The sequence below is a fragment of the Ceratina calcarata genome, unplaced genomic scaffold (assembly GCF_001652005.2).
Source record: "Ceratina calcarata isolate Rehan_Ccalc_2016 unplaced genomic scaffold, ASM165200v1 scaffold180.2, whole genome shotgun sequence".
NCBI lineage: Eukaryota > Metazoa > Arthropoda > Insecta > Hymenoptera > Apidae > Ceratina > Ceratina calcarata.
The window spans coordinates 1,719,345-1,741,756 of record NW_017139431.1 but is presented as its reverse complement, the minus strand read 5'-3'; the positions used below and the strand labels follow the sequence as shown (position 1 = coordinate 1,741,756).

The 22,412-nt window shown below is 40.7% G+C and overlaps 1 protein-coding gene across 1 annotated transcript in view; it reads left to right on the top strand.

Annotated features, from left to right (window-relative positions):
- LOC108633006 (ankyrin-2) overlaps window positions 1–22,412 on the top strand; it is an 84,052-nt gene that overhangs the window by 3,985 nt on the left and 57,655 nt on the right. Inside the window, exons 3-17 of the mRNA XM_026810941.1 lie at window positions 17,922–18,023; window positions 18,100–18,232; window positions 18,503–18,666; window positions 18,844–18,999; window positions 19,114–19,242; window positions 19,328–19,525; window positions 19,602–19,898; window positions 20,226–20,423; window positions 20,590–20,736; window positions 20,899–21,048; window positions 21,127–21,267; window positions 21,350–21,505; window positions 21,584–21,682; window positions 21,792–21,989; window positions 22,066–22,249. Of these exons, the coding sequence (XP_026666742.1) occupies window positions 17,922–18,023; window positions 18,100–18,232; window positions 18,503–18,666; window positions 18,844–18,999; window positions 19,114–19,242; window positions 19,328–19,525; window positions 19,602–19,898; window positions 20,226–20,423; window positions 20,590–20,736; window positions 20,899–21,048; window positions 21,127–21,267; window positions 21,350–21,505; window positions 21,584–21,682; window positions 21,792–21,989; window positions 22,066–22,249 (2,452 nt within the window). The remainder of the gene's footprint in view (window positions 1–17,921; window positions 18,024–18,099; window positions 18,233–18,502; window positions 18,667–18,843; window positions 19,000–19,113; window positions 19,243–19,327; window positions 19,526–19,601; window positions 19,899–20,225; window positions 20,424–20,589; window positions 20,737–20,898; window positions 21,049–21,126; window positions 21,268–21,349; window positions 21,506–21,583; window positions 21,683–21,791; window positions 21,990–22,065; window positions 22,250–22,412) is intronic.

Sequence of the window (22,412 nt, the reverse complement as noted above, 5' to 3'; positions counted from 1 at the left end):
TAATGAATAGTATTTAATTCCTTTGGTGCCCGTAAACGGTATTTGTTATCGGAGACTCTGTTGAAGCTGGGTACTTGTTCAAGTATAAATCGATTCCCTGATCAACACAATGACATTACAGCATCTTTTATTCTTTTAAGGCATTCTTACAAGAGCTCTTAGACGTTCAATAAAAGTATGAGTAGTATCGAAGTTATTTGCCTCCATCCTTTTCGACAGAAACAATCTGTTTCTATCCTTTCACAAAATTTTAATTAAATTCTAAAAATTTTGAACTCTGTAATTCTTAGATGAATTTCACGAAATGGAGCTTCACTCCTTGTCGACATTCTTTTCCTACAATTAAATAGATTAAATGCTTCGTTAACTTATTAAAAAGAATTATCCGTTAAACTAGAAGAATTCAGTGAAAAATGCATCAATTCCTATTCATGATCGCATATTTTAATTGTACCTATGAAAAAAAAAATAAGATATAAGAGATGGCCATGAGAAGGGAAGCAAGCGGTGCGAGATTTTGCTCAATCATGATCGTCTAAATATAGCCGGTAAAAATTTAGTAGGTAAGAGTACACACGAAGGCTGAGGGAGCACAATAAGTTCACCATCGTACATTCATTCCGCATTAGCGTACAAAGAGCTGTGTTAGGTTTAGTGAGTGATTGTTCAAGCCCCAAAGGTCACGGTTAACGTAGGACGTAGGCTGTGAAAGTTGTAAAACGTAGGACACGCGTTTGCGGGTTCACGGGTCCCTAAATGCGTTACGTACTTACTTAGTACGTAGGTATACGGAACCGTGCACAATGAAAACTTGTTTCTATTCACCTTCCTATTCAGTGCTAAACTTAATCGCAGGCTTGAGATCTAAACGAGTTTGCTGATTTGTAAAACAGGTTTACGCGTTTCTGGATAATCACACGGTGAGCCAGTCGATTGTGTGCACATCTACGTGGATGGTAAGGCGTTTGCGTCAAATGAAATACTGTAGGAATAGAATTTATTGGCACTGCCGATGGGTAGTAACGTGTACACAAAAGTGTAAGAACGTCGTTTTCATGGTTTTATTCTGATACGATTCGAAAAACGTGCATACTTCCTATGGGTATGTTTCTTCCCCGCGGCTTGAACGGATTAATCAATGTGATTCCAGAAAAAGTAACTTTGTGTAAATATAAGTGCAGCTTCGATTATTTCAAGGGAAACGATTCTTTTTTAGTAGTAGAAGCACAGCGGAGGGTGACTGTCTGAACTATGTTTACCTTTACCTAACTTTTTGCTTTATATTGAGCAGATTATAAACTTCTCTAGTACCCATTGTGGTTTTCGCTTCTGTTGTTTTTAAAACCCAGGTTTAACGACATTCCGAGAATTCTTGTTCCGTTACCAAGAAATTTGTAACTTAGCGCAATCGTTATTTTGGGCTGCAGCATGATTTATAATTTTAACAATAGTTATAAATAAATATTATATTTATGATTCATTAGGTGTGTTGTGCGAATTCACTTTTCCTTCCAAGAATTTTACCTTACCCCGCATATTTTTGATAACGCATTAGCAAGAGCGTTGTATCGCTTATCGAAACCCTTCCTACTACGGAGCATGTATATGTACTTTTATGCACTCAGCGATTGCATGAAGTCTGATAACATGTCTACCATCCGGCATCTATAATTCGTCCGTACGTGATTCCGTTTATCTACTTCGCATGCACACTTTGGGCTCACGTAAAATTACGTCATAATCCCATCAGTATGAGTCTTGTAAATGTATCCTCGCATAAATGGACCTTCATTCATACGACGAGGTCATGGTTACTATCGCCAATTGTCCCAGATGAAATTGATTGCCACCATATTGACAACGAATATGTTTCTGGCCAATTTTAATTAGTCAACGAGACAGCAGTGTTCATCCAATACTTATGTTAAAATTCTTATTAGAAATTTCTCTCTCTCTCTCTCTCTCTTTTTTTATTGAACTGAGGAATGATTGTTAAATACGTTAGTTACGTGACAAGCACTCGAGCGAAGTACTCGAAACGCTATTAAGATGTAATCTTAATGACAGGAGTTTAATTGCAACTTAATTTAACTGACGAACGATAAGTGACATGAAGGTGACATTGGAAAAGTCAGTAGAATAAACATTTTATCGTTTTAGAAATGTAAATCTGTATCGTATCTGATTCAGTATGTGGCTAATAGATGTAAAACACTTTTTCGCGTGTGATTCCCTCCTCTCGTGTATCGAATATCCGACTTCTTGAATGATAAAGGGCATAATGGCCCTGCAGTGGCTCGGTTGATGATGAATGTAGGTCATTCATATACTTTATCAGAGAGATTCATGTACATATGGCTCGTTACTTGCGAGATTCAGTAACGCGACCGTCGCATCGTTGTAATTTCACAGTTCTCGTTCGTTCAGGGGTAGCACGTTGTATGTACTCGTAACGAGTACTATTCGCGGCGTGACGTGTCGCATCGCGCGTAAATATATGGCAGCGACGCGTACGAACATGTGCGACGAACCTGGGTCACATCTGATTGCTTACAATGCAACGTATGCACCCACACTTGTTCTCGGAGTACGTGCAAGTTTTTACGTTGCCTCTTATCCGGTTCTCGAAACCGATTATGAAACGGACACTTTAAATCCGGTGGTAATTAAAAGCAGAAAGAAATTGAGTTACGATTGCATTACACATTCAGGTTTTCATTTACCAGAATGGAATTCTAGTCATTTCTTTGGCATTTTCTAAAACAGTGTCAAATTTTGATTTGCACCATTTGAGAGAGCCATTTATTACACAAGTTTTTGTTGTCAGTGGAACTGTTAGGTAAAGCACAAAACGACAGTTTCATTGTTCTTTAGAGAAGCTGGTTGCCGGTAGCCATTAATATCAATTTCCTGCACGTGTAATTGTTGTTGTTGCATCGTGCGTTAATGACGCACGAGGATCGTCGCATTCCGATGTATTAGAAGCGTCGTAGGTACGCGCAACACGTAAACGACCGTAGCATGCTCCATACATGTCTACGTAATCTTGACATACATGCCTATTACATACTGGCGCGTCGTTTCAAGTTTCGATTTTGTTCTCAATCGTGTTTTTTTTTATCTGATCCGTCTTCCATCAAGTTCGCTGTAGAATAATTAAACTGTACGACGAAACAGGTTTCCCGTAGTCCACAGGACTGGAGTTGATTTTGCAATAGGTATCCAGCTCCGGACATGAACATGTTGCTCACATCTAATAATATCGACTGATTCTAAGACGTCTAATCTTGTCAATTGATTCGTTGAAACAAACTGTAATTCGTCATCCTTCGATAATCTTATCTTGGATTATTGGAAGCCCCGTTCTCGAGAAAGCTTTCAAAGGCTGAAGGAGCAGAGAGTTGTTTGCTGAGGGCGGATCAATTAAAATGGTCGTTTGAAGGCGAGGCTGGCACGTGACTACGCACGGATTTTCGTGCATTCGTTAATTTAATTACCGTTGCCCAGCGAGCTGTGGGTAATAGCGTTTACGCGCGACACGCTCATTTTTCATTCTCCCTTTTTTTATGTTTGTATTCCATCTGCCGATCCTCGACCGCGTGGAAGTGGGTTGCGAAACCGCATAAAGAGATACGTGGACGCGGACTCGTCTGCTCCGTGTAGAATTCCTTCCGTCCAATGTAAAGGTAGACTGAAAATAAACGTTTTCGCCTCGGCGCGTTACCACAATAGCGCCAATGCTCGAGCACAGAATTCGAAACACCGCTTCCGTCATTCGAATTCGCAAACCAAATTTCGAATTCGACGAAGTTTGTACGAAACAACCGAGCGAAGTATACTCATTCACTGCACTCAGAATGCACTTTCTTTGTCAAGAACAAAAATCAAAGACCTACGCTCAATCATTTCTAATGGTGAAACTTATTTCAAAGCACGACCGCACAATTCTTGCCAATAAAAATGCTTTCTTCTTCTCGCGATGTAGTACATCATATCCGGCGGAAAGAAACGTACTTTCTCAATAGCTTTGAGAATTTCGCGGAGGAGCTTGGCAACGTGCCCTCCGATGCGTACTTATACGGCGGACACGTAACACCGAAGACGGTAGCGATTGACCCAGTTCGCTAACGCCTTGTGTACAATCATTCCCGTCGTTAAAAGATGCGGCTATCGTTATTCATCGGGCCCAACAATTGTTTACGATGTGTCATACGAGGCTAATTCAATTATTAAATCGTGGCGACCCCGAAACGTCGACCGGCAATCTCGAACCCGGACCCGTCGCCGCCTCGACGAAGCGTGATGCATCGTTTGCGTACACGCTTCCCTAAACGGGTGATCAAAAAAGTAGCAGGGTGGTTGGCAAAGGGTCCCGGCCTTTTCTTGCTCACTCAATACGCGCTTCCTCCACTTCTTCCGTTTTTCCGCGCTCATTCGACCCGGTAACCCCGCTGCCACCCTTTCTTTATTCTTTTCTTTGACCCTCTCGCCGCTAAACTAGGGTTCATGGCACCCTAACGTCATTTAATTTAGTCTCGAGGGCCGGGAGAAGTGAGCCTCTCGTGTGACCAAGCGCCCTCAAACGATTTTCGAATCCTCTCGCGTCCTACGTTGCCTCGTTTCGTTCCTAATTAAGGAACCCGATATTTACCTTGCTCCCGACGAACGAACGATATTCTAATTGAATTGAACAAGCTCCAGTCTTGTTTCGTACCTCGCCAACATGATAGATATTGTTTTAAACATTCTTGAACTATCGCTCCGTTTCATTTTTTATTCTTTGACTTCAAAAACTGAATAATTTCAAAATGTCTCTTCTGCTACTAAATCAATAAATGTAACGTCCCAGTGGAAGCGTCGGATGTATCGCGTATGATTTTCTTCGTGCAGTTAATAACACGGAGTCACCATGCGCGCGGAGATCTTTTCATATGACAACTAAATCGATCGTGGTGACGTCGGTTCCAGAATACCAATTCAATGTCCATCGTCGATTTGTCAATGACAGCCATTGCTAGGTTGAATGCGGACGGTTCACGGGTAAAGTATAAAAGGAAGAAAACAGTGGGGAAAACTATTGGATGGAATTTATCGCAGATGCTCCAATTCTTTGCCGACTAGCTGTAGGGGACGCCGCGTTAAACTTTTTGTCAGATGTTTGTGCCAAAACAACATTATCGTTCGCATTTCCTCCCTCGAGGCAAATTTAATCCTCTAATGTACTGTCCTTCTTTTTCGGCGATATTTCAATACTATTACCTCTGAAAAGATCGTACGTAGTTTATGAAATTAAAATATGAGATTAGCTTCTAGTTACTGATTAATCAGTACGATAACCCTTGTATATTGATCAGTAGAGGTAAGGTTGGATATCGCTTGGAGCAACAACCTGCATCGATTATCGAGTCGTGAGTTAGGTTGGTTATTTTTTTTTTCCTTAGGCGGGTGTAATCCGCGGGAGACTATCAAGATAATATTAACCCTGCGCCGTAACGGTGGCAGGAAAATCCTGTAGCCGATGCGAAGAATCCAGGAAGTAATTTCTATAAGTCGTTTCGTATTAATTTTCCACGGTGTTCCGCGTTGAATCGGGATTTTACGGACGGCCTCTTAATTACGCTTATCGAACGATTTGCCGAGTTCCGTCGGAACATCCCGTTTCGCGAAGTGCATTTGAGGCATCTGTAAAAAGTAATGCTGACTCGCGGATAGATGCAGCTTTACGTAAACAGGTGATTCACTGTCATTCGAAGCCCCGAATGCCTTTATCATATTAGACAATTTGATTACCGAAGAATCCGATTGCAGAAACTTCAAACATCTCGTATATAGAACGATCTCTTTTCAGTCGTGAACATTACGGCCATACGCCGCATGCCGCATTGCCGTACAGATTTTTGAGTACTGTAATCAGGGTGGAATTTCATTAAAACTTGCGAAGCGTAGACGGCCAACAATTTATTCACTGCAAAATACGAATTTCATCAGGATTCTCCTGAGTTTTATAACATCGTGCCACTTCGGTATGCGAAAGTTCGACGAAACGCGATATTAAAATTGAAATCGACGAAGATAACCAGGCGTATACGCAAAAATTCGAATCATAATATCCTTAGCCGAAATATATTTAAATCCTTTCATGCCTATAAACATTATCATATATTCTCGGCTCAATAAAATACAATTCGATACGTAACTAGTATTTTATACCACAACATGTCTGTAAATCATCGATTGTTTTTCGTTGTTGACCGCATAAAAAAATATTGGTCACACGTTACAAATCTGTTCATTCAACAAGTACATAAAACCTTGCATGGAAAAGATCGTACGGGATGCGACAATGGAAAATGTGCCAGTAGGCAAAAAGAAAAAAGGAGTTTCCTCGTGCTCTACAGATTCCGCTTTCATGCGCCAACTCCCATTGTTCGACGAACAAAATCTATTTTTTTTTTATCTAACATCATAATAGTATATTCACTTGGTGACGAAACGTGGCGTACTGACTGGCTTGCACTGAGCAATGTTAATTAAGCGACGGATACGATTGAGCGATAGGCGTGCTGGCTGATAAGGGTTGCCCGTGGCTGTGGAAAGAAGGAGGTAAGCGGAACGATAGGAATAGAGGGCGGTTTGCTGCAATAGCGCTGCCGCGTTCATATCGACCCGAACCTCCAGACTCCATCTTGCTTGTCCCACATATACCTACGTATAGGGTGTCCAATTTTTTAAAAAATATGTTTAAATAATCAGCACCAATCGCACTTGCCAGTAATACAATTCATAGACTGAATTTCTGGCTTTCTAAACATCTTAATGCCTGTTCCTAATGAATTATAGCAATTACACACTTAAAAATTATGAGAACGAAAATATCTGCGGGCGTTGTTTGCAATACTGAATTAAAATTCAACATAACTGGTAAAGGACGGTGATTCTGCAAGGAAAAACAGGTCGAGGAACATAAAATAGCACTTGAAAGCTATCGAAAATGGTTCATATCAGCATAGTATATTCCAACTGTATCACCAGTTACAGGATATCCCGGATACAATACATGAATCAATTACTCGGTCGCGTATACCGTGTCTCTGGCTCGTTTTTCCGCTTTGCTCTCCTCCTCCTCCTTCTCCCCAACGGTACGGTTTTCTCTTCTTTGGTTTTTGGCGCACCACCGCGATAGTGTCTCGTTGCAACCGTCTACAATCGACATACAATACACCGATTTCTATGGTCGCCGGGACAGTTACATGAACTGGAATACATTACACTTCCGACTTTCTAAGTATCTTTTGTGGTGCGCCGAGTAACCTTAGATTCAGGCACTGCCGAATGATTTTTTAACCCCTCGTGCTGGTGTTGCGCACTCCTCGAGGGACCAGGGGGTAGTTGGCTGGTTGGTTACTCGCTCGGTCTCTTGATAACAGGCTAAACCGGTGTATCCGTTACTCAGTGTACGGTCTTAAATTAGTAATACATACACACACACACGTATATCTGCATTCTCGTATTTTATATTTTGTTATATTCCTCGGATTTTATTTAACGATCAGGCGTGAGAGGGGATGAGGCACGTTATTTAAAAGTGAAAGCGTTGTTCAAATCCGTAACCCTTTAAAGCGACGGCTGTTAATATCACATAATCGGGTCAATGATCTTTAGATCGACTGTGTGTAAAGGCAATAGTTCAGACCTAAATCCAGAGGTTATTTCGGAGCTCCAGATGTTCATCATCGTTTTGATAGAATTGGAACAAAAAAATTGTGACGAACTTTAAATTGATCTGAAATTACGTCGAGCAAGTGTGGCGCCAAGCAGGTTGCAACAGGGCATTGGGAGCAGCACAGTGATCTACTTTGTGGTTGAAATCACGCCTGATCCAAAGGCCTCGACGTGACGCTTAATTGCGTACGTGGATCGCACGAAAATATCAGAAATGTAGTAATAGTAACTTTCTTTCGACGATTATTGACCCAGATATTTCGTAATTTCTTCTGACATAATGTAACGGAAGGAAGAACTTAAAGCAGAAGATGAACGACCGACGTAATCACGAATTATGATAGCCCGTATGAATGACTCAAACCCTCTTAACTCGTACAAATGATTTATTAAGATTTGAGATCCCTTTTACGACCGCCTTCGTATATCATACGTGATTATGCGTTTATGCACAGTGATAAAAATTATTTACTTTCTTGATTTAGTGATTCGGTCACCTAAATTGTATCTCTTTAGGGTATCGTCTAATTTAGTTCGTTCCACTAGTATATGTCTAGTTCATGCGTTATTTATTTAGCCTACTTTTGCTAAGAGACATCGAGTCTAAGAAAATATTACTAATAACTCGTATGCTTAAAAAATTATTATACTTATATTTCGGATTTACATCATATCTAAAATAAGGCCCGACATAAATATTCAGAATCTATTCTTCGAACACAAACGGATTTGTCCACTCTAACAAATCAATACGCGCAACGATCGAAATGGAAGGAGCGCGGTGTGCTTTTATTAATCGTGACGATCAAAGCAAATATTTCTGCCTGGTTGTATAAAACCGGAGATGCGACGAGAGGGAAGCGAACGATATTTCGTTTCGGGGAGGGCATGTTAACGCGACGGAATTAATACGCGCGTCGTTCGTTCGTGTAATGATGGAAATTGTCCCGCAATGCATGCATTAACGTCGGAAGGAGAGAGAAAGAGGGAATTGAATCGACAAATTCTCAAATATCTGCGTTTTGTCCGGGAACGCATGCGCGACGAATACGACCTCGACCCTTTCAACTAACGCTCTCTTCATTGACCCTCCCCCTCGGTCAAAGCTTCAGCTCTCGCTCCTCTCGCGTTCTCGTTTCCTTCGGCGCGGCGGCGTGTCGACCATACATTTAATTAAGCCCCAATGAAAAGGACGCGTTGGCGGCGATGAAGAGATTACGTTACTCGGAGGCTCGGAGTAAACTGACATACTACATCCCGGTTTCAGGAACAAACACATCAGAGCGCAGCGGCGCGCGACGGAACCTGCGTATTTGCTACTATGAATAAGTTTTGGTCGGATGGTATAAACGTATCCGACAAACTCATTAAAATCAAGAGTCCAGTTTTTAAACCCTGTTTTAGTAACAAGGCTATGGATAGCTCAAATGCATATTTCAATGAACACAGAAAAAAATAGAACTTATACATGTAGGGTGAAGCAATTGAAAATTTCATATGGTGAATGTATTACATATACGACAGACGGTTTAATGTATTTTAGTCACTGCCGCAAATAATAGATGTTGTAGGAGCGCATTATTTTTATCATTCCATAAATGATGCAGTACAATTGCACTGCTTTATACATATAGCAAGATAGAATTAGACTATGCCCTCGCGCATGTATAACGGCATAACAGATTCAGGGTTCAATCGTTTGACATCGGCATCTGTGCTCGTTGGTTCACAGTGTGAAGTACCTAGAAAATTGATTAACTTACATAACTCATTAAAGTTATTCGCAACCAGATCACGTGTGTCCGCTGCAGTAGCGCATCTTCGTGCTGGTTCGGTCTAAATATTTTGATAAAATTTTTCTTGCGTAAGATCGGTCCACGTTAACGATGCCAATAAATTGCTCGTTTATTATTTTGATTGGTGAGCGACAAGTCAACCATCGTGTGTGCATATGTATTCCTCATCTCAAGGAAGAGAGCATTCAACGATGGGGCTTTTAATTCTTGGTACTGCTTATCATTTTTAAGATCATTTCGCCCATTTACGTGCATGACTCATGGCTCGTGATTGCACTTAAGATGCGCACAGCCGAGTCCAAAAAATCATCGTGACGTAGCGTATACAACAATTCGCGACCCAATTCCCAACGTGCCATATGACCCGTACGGTTTTACCTTTGGAAAGGCGCAGCGCCGAGTATTTTTGAATACCCGATTGATTGTGGACACTACCTTTCTGTCAATCACAATAAATCCCGAATGCCCCGACCCGGGGACAGAGGAAACATTTAACCGAGTTTAACGGCAGTACTTCCGTCCGACTGACTGACTGACTATACGAGACTGACATCATACTACCATCTTACTTAGTCAGCTCCTATCAGACTGATACCTACATTACTCTTGAGTCACGATGCTGGAATCTGCTTAATCTGTGATTTCATTGGGCCGTAAACGAATTTGGACCAGTGAAGATTGTACGAACTTCAACAGTTTAAAGATATATCTAACATAATTTGCACTCTGAAAGCGTGAAAAAAGCTCTTAGGATCGGTACAAAAGACACGATTTAATTACACGTTCAATTTTCATCCTAGCCACTTTTGAGTGCGCGCTTTTATCTTTTATACGCCGAGGCAATATCGAAAGTAATTTTCAAGAGACGTAAGTTTCGTGCACACGTTGCTCTTAATCTCTCCTATCCGTAAAATCGTAACATCACGACACAGTGTGGAGAGGAAATTGCGAAATTAAACTTTACGAGATGACCGCGTTAGAAATTTTAATACGTTATTAGGAGCCTCCGTGAAAGAAGAAGGATCCTTTCATAATTCTGGAACGGAACAATAGAGGAATAGTTCATCTTCGTATCGTTGAACACTCGGATGAATATCCCTCTTTGAAAGGATAATCGCTGCCCGATTTCGCCGAAAACGTTGTTTTTAGACGAAATTGCCTAATTGCGTCTCTCGCTGTCTCGATCGCGGCACAAAGAGGAGCTCACAATTGTTGGACGGCGTCCAAAGGTAAAAGGGGGACATAAAATTTTCGGTGGATGGTTGTGAGTCATTCAGCGAGGAAGTAAGTGCTTCTTCAGAGAATGTATCCGGCACTCAAACTATTATAACCGTAACGACAAGATCTTCGGGATGCCAAAGTTAAAAAGTACGAAACGCAATTGAAACCTCCGTTCCCCTTATCCCTTCGTCACAATTTCTACATCCTTTTGGCAAAGACGTCTAAATGAAATATTATTCAAGAAACTTATATATCAGAGGATATCAGTACGAAATTGGTGTAATCAATCACAGTTTTTTAAAGTAATATTCAAGATAAAGTAGCGTATTAAAAATTAGTAGAATCAATTACGTGTTAATGAGTCGGTACTCGACGGTCGGTTCCAGAGCTGTCATTAATTTTCTTGAGCATGTACAGCGTAAGAACTGCCACGCTGCTACATAATATAAACTAATAATCTTACGCTTCTCGAGATTCGGTTTCATTCTCTATTTATAGAGCGTCGTTGTAGAAGAGCATCGAGCTCACGTGGACTCGAAGGAACGTGCCTTTTAAATCTCATTGAAATGCATGACGCGAGCGTCAACTTTTTCCGTAAATTGGCCGCGTATTTATAGTTATGCCGCGAAGCGGCACACGGTCGCTGAATCTCCGTTAAATACTTTAGTGTTTCTATGTAAATTATCCTTTAACTTATAAATTCCAAAGATCCGGTAAGGCGATCGTAGAAGTGGAAGATGTCTCTCAATAAGAACATAAATTCTTTTAAATACGAGAGGGACATGTTTGAATCAGCCGAATGCCTATCAAATTAATTCAACGAAGTTTCGCTTTCGGAATCAAATGCCGTGGCCGGCATTTATGTATGAACACCTATTGCATAATCGCAATACATTACAGACGACGAAATGACATCACGTCCCGGCGTTGTAAGCGTTGAGGTCATCAGGTGCCACGCCGGCCGCCTGGATATTACAGGTTTTCATGATGATTTCGCTCCGACCTCGAAATGACTGTATTATATCTATACATAATAATCGTAAGAAGTATGAGCACAGCGTTTTATTTACTTCAGCGTTTAAACAGTCTCTAACGAAGTTCAATTATATTAAGTGAATTGTAAACTCTTATTAGAGGGTTCAGAGATCTGGTTAACAAATTATTAGTCCATCTATTAAAGTGAAATATGTTTATTCGGTTCGTTAATATCCACGTCGCGTTTTGGTAATATTCCACGTATTTTCCTTCGCAAAAGCCACGTTGCACGTCTCAGGCATTCCGTGTCGTCTTCACTGATAAACGACGTTAACGCCAAAGAGATTACGGCCGAAGATATTGTTTCAAGAAGGGGGCCGAACGTGCGTATGCGTGGGAATCGTGGTTCCCCGTCCCCGCAGGACGACTCGCGGGAATCTTGCCGTAAGAGGATTCTCAGCGGGACTGATAAGTTTAATTGGAATCGGGAAGAATAGGGAGAAAGCCTGTTGTTTCGGTTGTAGCCCAGGGAAAGAGAGGAAGGAAATGCGAGAGAAACGAAACGAGCGTATCTACAAATCTCCGTCCTGCTGTCGCGGTCGCGATTCGAAAGATACCTTGATGTTATTTTTAACTATTATGTCCAGCCGTGCAGTAGGTTGAGGTCTCGGTCTCGCTATTTATCGCGACATCGAGGTCCGATTCGATTAAAGAGAACACGTTTCTACGGGTCTCGCTATAAATACGACAATCAAAGGGCTGTCGTTTTTACCATTGTGATATCATATTTCATAACTAATGTCAGCTTCTTCAGTGAAACGTATCAATAAATACTCGTTAGTTTTATATAACAATTTAGTTTTATATTCCTCAATCATTTGTTATTTGTGATCATTACTATTATCTCTTCTCTGGAATGAATTAATCATCTGAGCATGGCGTTTACTAATTAAGACACGATTGCGGTTTGATCGAGATAAGCAAGCAAATTAGAGTGAGTATTAGCGGCATCATTCCCACGACTGGTTTCAAGGGAAACAAACTATTCCAGTAACGTTGCGTACTTTTATTGCACGCATACCGCCTCGAAGTTGCACATTCTTTAACACGGACATAATTGTACGTACTTATTGTACATTTCTTCCACCTACGTTTATACCTACTTCCAATTTGTTCTAACGTCACCGGCATTCCACTGTTTACCACCATTATTTGCTAATAGTGCCAATGGTGTCAGCGACCAGCCAGTCGTTTCATGAATCACATAAATATAGTTATCCAAGCTAACAAACTTATCAGCGTTTGCTGATATTTCAGCTATGATAATATAAACTCATTTCTATTCCAATATGTGCATACATCGTACGATACGATAAGCTATTACATAATGATTATGGTTCTTCCATTAACATTTTTCAAAAAGCACGTAATTCAAGTATTTGTATTAACCGAATAGTCGGCTAATGGATTAGATACTTATCCTAACTACAGTTATGTCCGTGAATGTATTCGCGGACGTGACAGCGAAGCATTTTAATAAATGTGAAGCCTCATGAATCCTGAAAGAGCGGTACGCGTCAGATATAAAATTATCATTGGTTGCAACTGTATCTGTCAACAAATGGTAAAGTATTTGCGTCGGTTTCGTCATCCTGATCCTGGTCGAAACGCATTTTCAGGTTTCATGGACGATATCGTCAAGGCTATGAAGATCATGATTTTACTTGTACCATGATCTAACGCAGGGATGACGAACTTCTCTTCCACTGCGAAACAACCGCTGCCCCATTACTATCTTAAGCTGACGATAAACAGTAATCCTTATATATTTAGAATAAAATATGGACTTAAATCATAGTTATTACGGGAACTCGTCGAATCGTTCAAGTTCTAACGATTCGATTTAACAAATGCATCAAAATAATCGATATGATCAATATAGGAGTTATCGAAAGAAGTCGGAACGATTGAATATCGTGCTATCTGAACTTTCGTACGTCTCTCTCGAACTCGCTTACTTAAGTTCTACAAGTGAAATCCCCGTGATTCCTTACACCGTATAGATGAAGAATGAAGGGCCAATAGGTGAAAACCGATGAAGCACGGTGCCTTACTTTTACTCTATCATCCGCGGATAGTAAGCAGACATAGCAGTAGCCAAATCGGAGAGAAGACTATACAGTATACATATACATATGTATTATAGATCCGTAAATGGCTCGCGAGCCACCAGTGCGTCGCTCTTGATCTGACGCATTAGTTCATCGATTTTAATACAAACAAGCTATGAATATGAAACTTAATTTCAGTTTCTTCCTTGTTACACGCTTCGTTTCTTCTGTATCTCGTTATCTTTACTCTATCATCTGTTACCCCTTTCCGCAGTCAACGAACCCGGCCTCCTTTTCCCATTGTCGTATACTGCCTAATTACTATCCTTCGTGCTGGTCTCTGCACAGTTTAATGTCTCCTGGACACCATTCGACGCGAGCAACCTGAAATCCCCTTTTTTGATTGGAACAAAATCAAATTGGAGTCTTTCTTTCCTGCCGGCGAGACTCGAAAAAGCCGAGACTCAGTTGCTTTCACAATTTTTCTATCGCCAGATTTCTACATAACTTAGACCGAGCATTTGAAAGCGAAGAGAGAAATTTATCTTTCACTGGAACAAGAAATTGTTACCGTTTAATTTCATTGCTCCAGGATTACCTGAAAGTGGAACAATATAACGTAAAATTTACGCGAATAACAGATAAGGATTAAAAAACTGTATAGGCGACGGTATCTATGCTAATCGTTAGCATTATCAAGAAACCGGCGGTAGACAATTAGATGAAACCCGAAAAATATGCATGGTTCTCGTGTTAAAATGCGCATAAATTGGAATCTGATTAATTTGTTAATAACGCATACCGATCTAATGAAGATCGGTGGCTGGTAATAGATCATGATGTCAGGGTCGCTGATATGCTATATCAAACGGTTGCACGATTATTCCGCGTCAACCTGTATTTCCGGTTGTCCGTTCGCAACGTGAACTCGGCGCGCGGTCATTCCTACGTATACGCACGCTCTCTGCGCGCGTTCTCGCTGCATGACATAGCTATAGTTAGCTTTGGTACACGGCCAGAAATTGCAGGAAGACGCGTAGCTATTATGTACACTTACCCTCGCCGCATGCCCAAAGACTTTGCAAGTCGAAGACCAACTCCGGTAACAGTACTGTGGGTCGTGATCAAACATAATAGAAAAGTGCAAGTGTTAAGCTTCTCCGAAGCGGAATCATGCTAATTATTACGCAGAGAGTTCACATACTTTAATTAATTGCACTCAACGCGTACTTGAGTATCTCCTTCGTCGCGATGGAAAGACGTTTATGAAGATATTCCATCTATCTTAGCCATTAAGTGGTATTTTTAAATCAGCATTTTTGTATTTGCTGCGTCGATTCTTTTTTCGAATCCGTTAGAACTTGTTTATAGACTTTATTTCTTGTACTCGCGCATTGGCTATACTCGAATTACTCGAGGAAAATGTAAATTCCATAACTTACGCGTGGAACTTGCCAATACCTCCGTCTACTTACTTACTACATCTCGCGACGTATCTACGATGTGCTTAAATCAGTCGGGTACGCGTATCTTGTATGTGAGTCGGGTGTAAAGAACCTCTTGCGTCTGCAAAGTCCATCGTCATGGTTTAAATAATTCAGCGAACCGTTACTCCGACACGTGGACAATCCCTTCTGCGACCGTCTCTCCCGGTCTTCTTTCACCGGAGTTAAGCTACCTGCTCCCATCCTATTTTTTTCTTTCTTCAAGGTGCGCCGCATCTTCCGTGATGTAACGAAGCTCCGAGACGGTCACTGCACTCATTAATCTCTTCCTCGGGAAAACCATTCGCCGTAGACACGGGTAGTTCTTAAACTGTCGCCGGTCTAGCAAGCGCGTCGACAAATTGTTAATCTAGATCCAGTGTCGGATTGTAAGAAGGATGTCTAATACTTGTAAAAGAGACTTTTATAACTAGCACGAGGAGGATTTGTATGATAGTTATTGTCAGATCAGTTTTATTGTGATACTTGTGAACAAGCGTGGAACGGTATTTATAGTATACATATTTCTTTTTCATCTTGAAATACACCCAACTGGTCGTCAATTTACTTTCCTTCTCCAAATCGAGCACCAGGGGTGGGTTTCTATTTACAGGTGTACGCAGCTGACTCGACATAGTTCTCCTTAAAAGGTTCACGTTGATTGGACACCTTTGATTCGTGTTAGAAAAAATACAATACGCTTATCATTCGCTTTAATAAGACCTAATTAGTATTTTAAGTTGATGTGCATCTTTCACGTTTATTCGTTTCAATCAGAATGGAGTAAAAGCAAAAAGATGTTGTGGTTGGTATCAGGTTGTGCATGTAATTCGCATAACGTGTTTATTCCTTATTAGCATATGTTAACTTCTTGCACGTTAAGATGCGGTACTTGTTTTCGTTCTGAGAAAAGTATCGTAACTAATGACTTATGCTTAGGTGAGTACCCTCGGTTTCAGTCTGGCTAGGGACACTTTAAGGGCTTCTACAACCCCTGGGGAAAGATGACAGAAGACTAAACATAGAACGGCTGCGTCGTTTAAGTTACAGTATCGAGCTAGCTGTATTTTTTGTTTTCGTTGCATGTAAATATCGAGAAACAAATACAATGTAACGAAAAGCTATACTTTTATAAAGTAATTATTAATAAAAAACTGTATTTCAATCAGAGTAATAACAGTTCTTGGATACCAATTTCTTAAATAAATGCTACATGCGAAATTTGTACGTGGTGGGCTGTTAATATCTGTCGTCTTTATATGAGTCAGCATCTCGGAGTTTTAGTCGGATCACAATAACAGTATTTATATTTATGACTCTGTAAATCAAAAGTCGTCTGAAAACATATACAGCTCGTTAATTTAAATGCCCGAAGAAATATGTACGCTTCGGACAGTTGAGTCTGGATTAAAAAATCGTTGTCTCGCGTTGCCTTGAACAGCAACAATGTTTCCAGCCAGACACATTTATTCCGTTGCTGGTTGCCGTGAGTGCGTAGGCAGGCGGAGAAAAAGCGATGTACTCACATACGGCGAGACTCAGAAAGTATCTGTGCAGCTTCGACGCGTCGAATCGACTTGGGAATCAGTTTGGAGTCGAGATTATACGATAGTTGACATTCTGCGAGCATGCAACATTATGCCTGAAAATTGCATCCATCGCTGATGTGTCAGAGAAATAATACGTGATACTTCATCATCGCGAGGTGTATATTCAATTTCGTGTCTCACCGAGTATATGTACCGCGACTTATAAAACCAGTTGCATACCGCGTTCGTGTTTGTCCCCGACGTGGAATCAAATGGGACGACTGTGACGATGGAAAGAGAGGTGAGACTGGTCGAGAGAAAATAGGGTGAAGGCGAGCGTAATTGAGAGAGCAAGAGAGAGAGAGAGAGAGAGCGAGAGAACGGGTACGAAAGAGGATTGTCGTACGTCGTATCTCGTTCTCGCAGACAGTACGGCGCCTCATGATCTATATTAATTACTTATCCGTGATACGATTCGGGATAAACAATGCGCCGTACTATGGCGCACCCACTTTTTCGCTCGACGCCAATTATGGCGCCTTGAACATCGCAAATAGATTGCGATAATTTGAAACGTTGATTTGATAGATCAATGATTAATGGTTTGACATATGCTGTTAGTTTCTTCTTTCTAATCTAGTCCAATTATTTTCTGAACGAATGAGCAATGCTCTTAAGGAATTAAGCACGATTATTATAACTCTACACTGTAGTTAGATACTTCGGAATTAATCTTGCTTCTACTTTATTTTATTAACATGTTTGGATTAATCATACATCAAAAATCTATTTCTGTCTATGTGATCACCGGTTTAGCGGTACATTAAGAGATTTTTAGTGTCCCTTGGCGTTTACGTCTTTTTTTTTATTGAACGTATCTGATTGGTGTGTGACAAAACAACCGCAGAGGTGGACGTGATGAATGATTAAACACGCGCGTAACACTTGACCGCGAAAGAAAGTACTTGCCGACGCTATCAATTATTCATTAGGCAGTCTAACATGCGTGTATTTCAGTGGTCTCTTTATTCTTCCACGAGTGCCGTCGATCTTGGTAAAGTTCTCTCGTGTTTTATTTTTCAGAGCGATCCCAGTACGGCTTTCCTGCGTGCAGCTCGTGCGGGGCAGCTGGAAAAGGTTTTGGAATACTTGGAGTCCGGAGTGGACATTAATGCTTCAAACGCTGTAAGCTGATGCATATGCATTTTTATTAGCCGTCAGCCAATTTATGAATCGTATTTATAAGACGTATCAATTACAGAACGGCTTGAACGCTTTACACTTGGCAGCTAAAGATGGACATTTGGAGATCGTCCGAGAACTTCTTAACCGTGGCGCGGTGGTTGATGCCGCTACCAAAAAGGGGAATACGGCATTACATATCGCTTCTCTTGGTAAATAGGAACATTTCCATTTTTATCTACCTCACGCGTTTTTTCAAGACGAGGATGTTATCGCGTAGAGATACATGCACTTTTAGTTATCAAGCTTTTCCCTCGAGTTACGCTCTACTTTCGACGATACAGAATCTCCCGTACTTCCTATTGATCCGCACTTTTTATATCGTCGTTATAAGTTCTAAGAATGCAATTTGTAGAAAGTGTATATTGCACATAATGTACATGGGACGAGCATTCCGAGTTGAAATTAATATCTCGTTGCAGCTGGACAGGAGGAGGTGGTACAATTGCTTGTACAACGAGGTGCTTCTGTGAATGCACAGTCACAAAATGGGTTTACGCCACTCTATATGGCCGCACAGGAAAATCATGACTCTGTGGTCAAGTTCCTTCTGAGCAAAGGTGCCAATCAAACATTGGCTACTGAGGTGCGTAAACGAAGCGAATGTTTACCGATCAAACATTTATACACGATGACTTGAATATATTCACAATGGAACGCAATTTCATTTAATTTCTCAATGCATTTTTTAATTATACAATTCACAAATGTTAATAAATAAATACCAGTAAATAAAATCTACGTTTCTTACACGCATTATTAGGATGGCTTCACCCCGCTGGCAGTAGCGATGCAACAGGGTCACGATAAAGTAGTAGCTGTACTATTGGAAAATGACACTCGTGGTAAAGTTCGACTGCCCGCCCTCCACATTGCTGCCAAGAAAGACGATTGCAAGGCGGCTGCCCTACTTTTACAAGTATGTCGCAATTATTTGCCATCGAGGCCCTAGCGCATTCGATCCGACCCGATCTGATCCGATCCATATGGCCGTGGCGCACGTCAAGTTATTTAAACAATTCCGTATTTTCAGAACGATCACAATCCCGACGTAGTATCGAAGAGCGGTTTCACGCCGCTCCATATAGCTGCACATTACGGCAACGATCGAATTGCTTCCTTGCTTTACGAAAGAGGGGCCGATGTGAACTTTACGGCAAAGGTGAGGGTTCATACCGTCATGAATCGCAGCGAAATTCCTTGCCTTATCAAAGAGCAATCTACAAATAATTTATTCCATTTCCCAGCACAATATAACGCCGATGCACGTGGCGGCGAAATGGGGAAAGATAAAAATGGTGAACCTTCTAATGAGCAAGGGGGCGAACATCGAAGCGAAAACTCGAGACGGTCTTACCCCTCTTCATTGCGCGGCGCGATCCGGCCATCACGAGGTCGTTGATATACTGATCGACAAAGGAGCGCCGATAGGTTCCAAAACGAAGGTAAACGCATCGCATAGGAATGTTTTGTACGGGATTCCCTGACAAATCGGCTGAGAGTCTTGTTTTCCGTTGATAGAATGGTCTTGCGCCGTTGCACATGGCTGCTCAAGGAGATCACGTTGATGCTGCAAGGATATTATTGTATCATCGGGCGCCGGTGGACGAAGTGACGGTAGATTACTTGACGGCTCTACACGTGGCAGCTCATTGTGGCCACGTACGGGTGGCTAAGCTTCTACTCGACAGAAACGCCGATCCGAACGCGCGAGCTCTAAACGGTTTCACTCCGCTTCATATTGCTTGCAAGAAGAACCGATTGAAGGTCGTTGAGCTCCTTCTAAAGCACAAAGCTAGCATCGAGGCGACCACAGAGGTATACGCGCGTTCCAATGTCAGTTGGGTAATTTATTCGGTGCCTAAAGTAATTCGATACCTTGTGAACTTCAATTACATAATGATCACGATAGAAATAGCGGTGCTTTCGATTATCTGGGCATTGCAGTACCGAATTACTTTATACATATTGTACATATTTAATACTTTTCATAGCCGACATTATAAATACCCATCATAGGTATTATAGCATCAATTGTACTTGCCTTTACATAGAGACCTGAATAGAAATAATTGACAGAAAATAATTATGACAGGGAGATATTATTATTTTTTTAGTAATAATAGCTCCGTTTTTATTGCTTAGTCCGGATTGACGCCTCTACATGTAGCAAGCTTCATGGGGTGCATGAACATAGTGATTTATTTACTGCAACACGCGGCTAGTCCCGATATACCGACAGTAAGAGGCGAAACGCCTTTGCATTTAGCTGCCAGAGCGAATCAAACTGATATTATCAGGATACTCCTTAGAAATGGTGCCCAAGTTGATGCCAGAGCAAGGGTAAAGAAAACATATTTTAGTATTTATTAATTTTCATTTCAATATCCACGTTATTATTTAAAAGAACATCTTTCTAAACATGCTTAGATCTTTTTTTACTACTTTTCTTTTCTTATTCGTACTTTCATTTATTAAAAACGGATTTGAAAAATGGGAAATATTACAGGAAGAACAAACGCCACTTCATGTTGCTTCCCGATTAGGCAACGTTGATATCGTAATGTTGTTACTTCAACACGGTGCCGATATAGACGCTACGACGAAAGATTTATACACACCGCTTCATATTGCTGCTAAAGAGGGTCAAGAAGAGGCAAGTGTCTTTTTATTTAATTACTTTATTATTAAATCTGTGTATTATGCAAAATAAAAATAATTATTAATAATATAATATATTGTTAAACTATTAAATTAAATTAATTTCAACACATCCGCGAGATTTAATTAATCTAAATTCTATTTTACTTCGCCACAGGTTGCATCCGTTTTGTTAGAAAACGGCGCATCGCTTACCGCGACGACCAAGAAAGGATTCACTCCCTTACATTTGGCAGCTAAATACGGTAACATGAACGTAGCAAGATTGTTGTTGCAGAAAAATGCCCCTGTCGACGCCCAAGGAAAGGTCAGCGAAATCTTCAATTCTCACGCTATTTTTTTATTATAAATCTTACATGAAATATGAATTTATTTCTTTGATTAGAATGGAGTAACTCCGCTTCACGTGGCATCTCACTATGATCATCAAAATGTTGCGTTGCTGCTACTCGATAAGGGCGCGTCGCCGCATGCTATGGCTAAAAATGGTCACACACCATTACACATTGCCGCACGCAAGAATCAGGTAAGCAGTTTAAGGTACACGAGTTAATTGAATTTTTCTGAATTTAGTAGTATGACTAATATAATTTATATGATTGGCGCAGATGGATATCGCAACCACTTTATTGGAATATGGCGCGAAAGCAAACGCAGAATCAAAGGCTGGATTTACGCCGCTACATTTGAGTGCACAAGAAGGCCACACCGATATGTCAACGCTTTTAATCGAGCACAAAGCAGATACAAATCATAAAGCAAAGGTAATTTCGAAGTCGATTTAACATATTTTTAATTTTTAAGCTGAGAAGTTCCTCAATTCAATATTTTTCATTTTTCAGAATGGTCTCACGCCGCTTCATTTGTGCGCACAAGAAGACAAAGTTAATGTCGCTTCTATTCTCGTTAAAAATGGTGCTCAGATCGATGCTAAAACAAAGGTGCGTTACACTGTCAAAAAATGAAGATCAATATTTTATTTCTATAAAAAAAGACAATATAGCCATCGGTAAACGTCGATTTTAAAGAAAGCATTCGTGTATGTTATAGGCTGGTTATACTCCGTTACATGTGGCAGCTCATTTTGGTCAGGCAGCTATGGTACGATTCCTCTTACGATCCGGCGCAGCGGTTGACAGTAGCACGAATGCTGGATACACTCCACTGCATCAAGCTGCTCAACAAGGCCACACTTTAGTAATCAATTTATTACTTGAGGGCAAAGCGAAACCGAACACCACTACTAATGTAAGTGAATTTTTGTATGAAAAATATATTCTCATATTTTACTTAATAATCGTATAATCGTATTCTCTGTTCACAGAATGGCCAGACTGCGTTGGATATTGCACAAAAGCTCGGTTACATTAGCGTTATCGAAACTTTGAAAGTTGTTACAGAAACTGTAATTACAACAACTCATACGGTGACCATAGAAGAGAAATACAGAGTACAAGCTCCGGAATCGATGCAAGAGACATTCATGAGTGATAGCGAAGACGAAGGTGGTAAGTCTTTCTTATTTCCTAATCCAAACGATTTCAGATGTTGCTTAAATAAAAGGTATATTCTGTGCAGTTTTGGAAAATTTATTAAGTACTGAAATAGCAAATTAATAGATATAGCTAGCAGACTACATTTAAAAATGAGCTAAGTCGATGTACTCGTTTC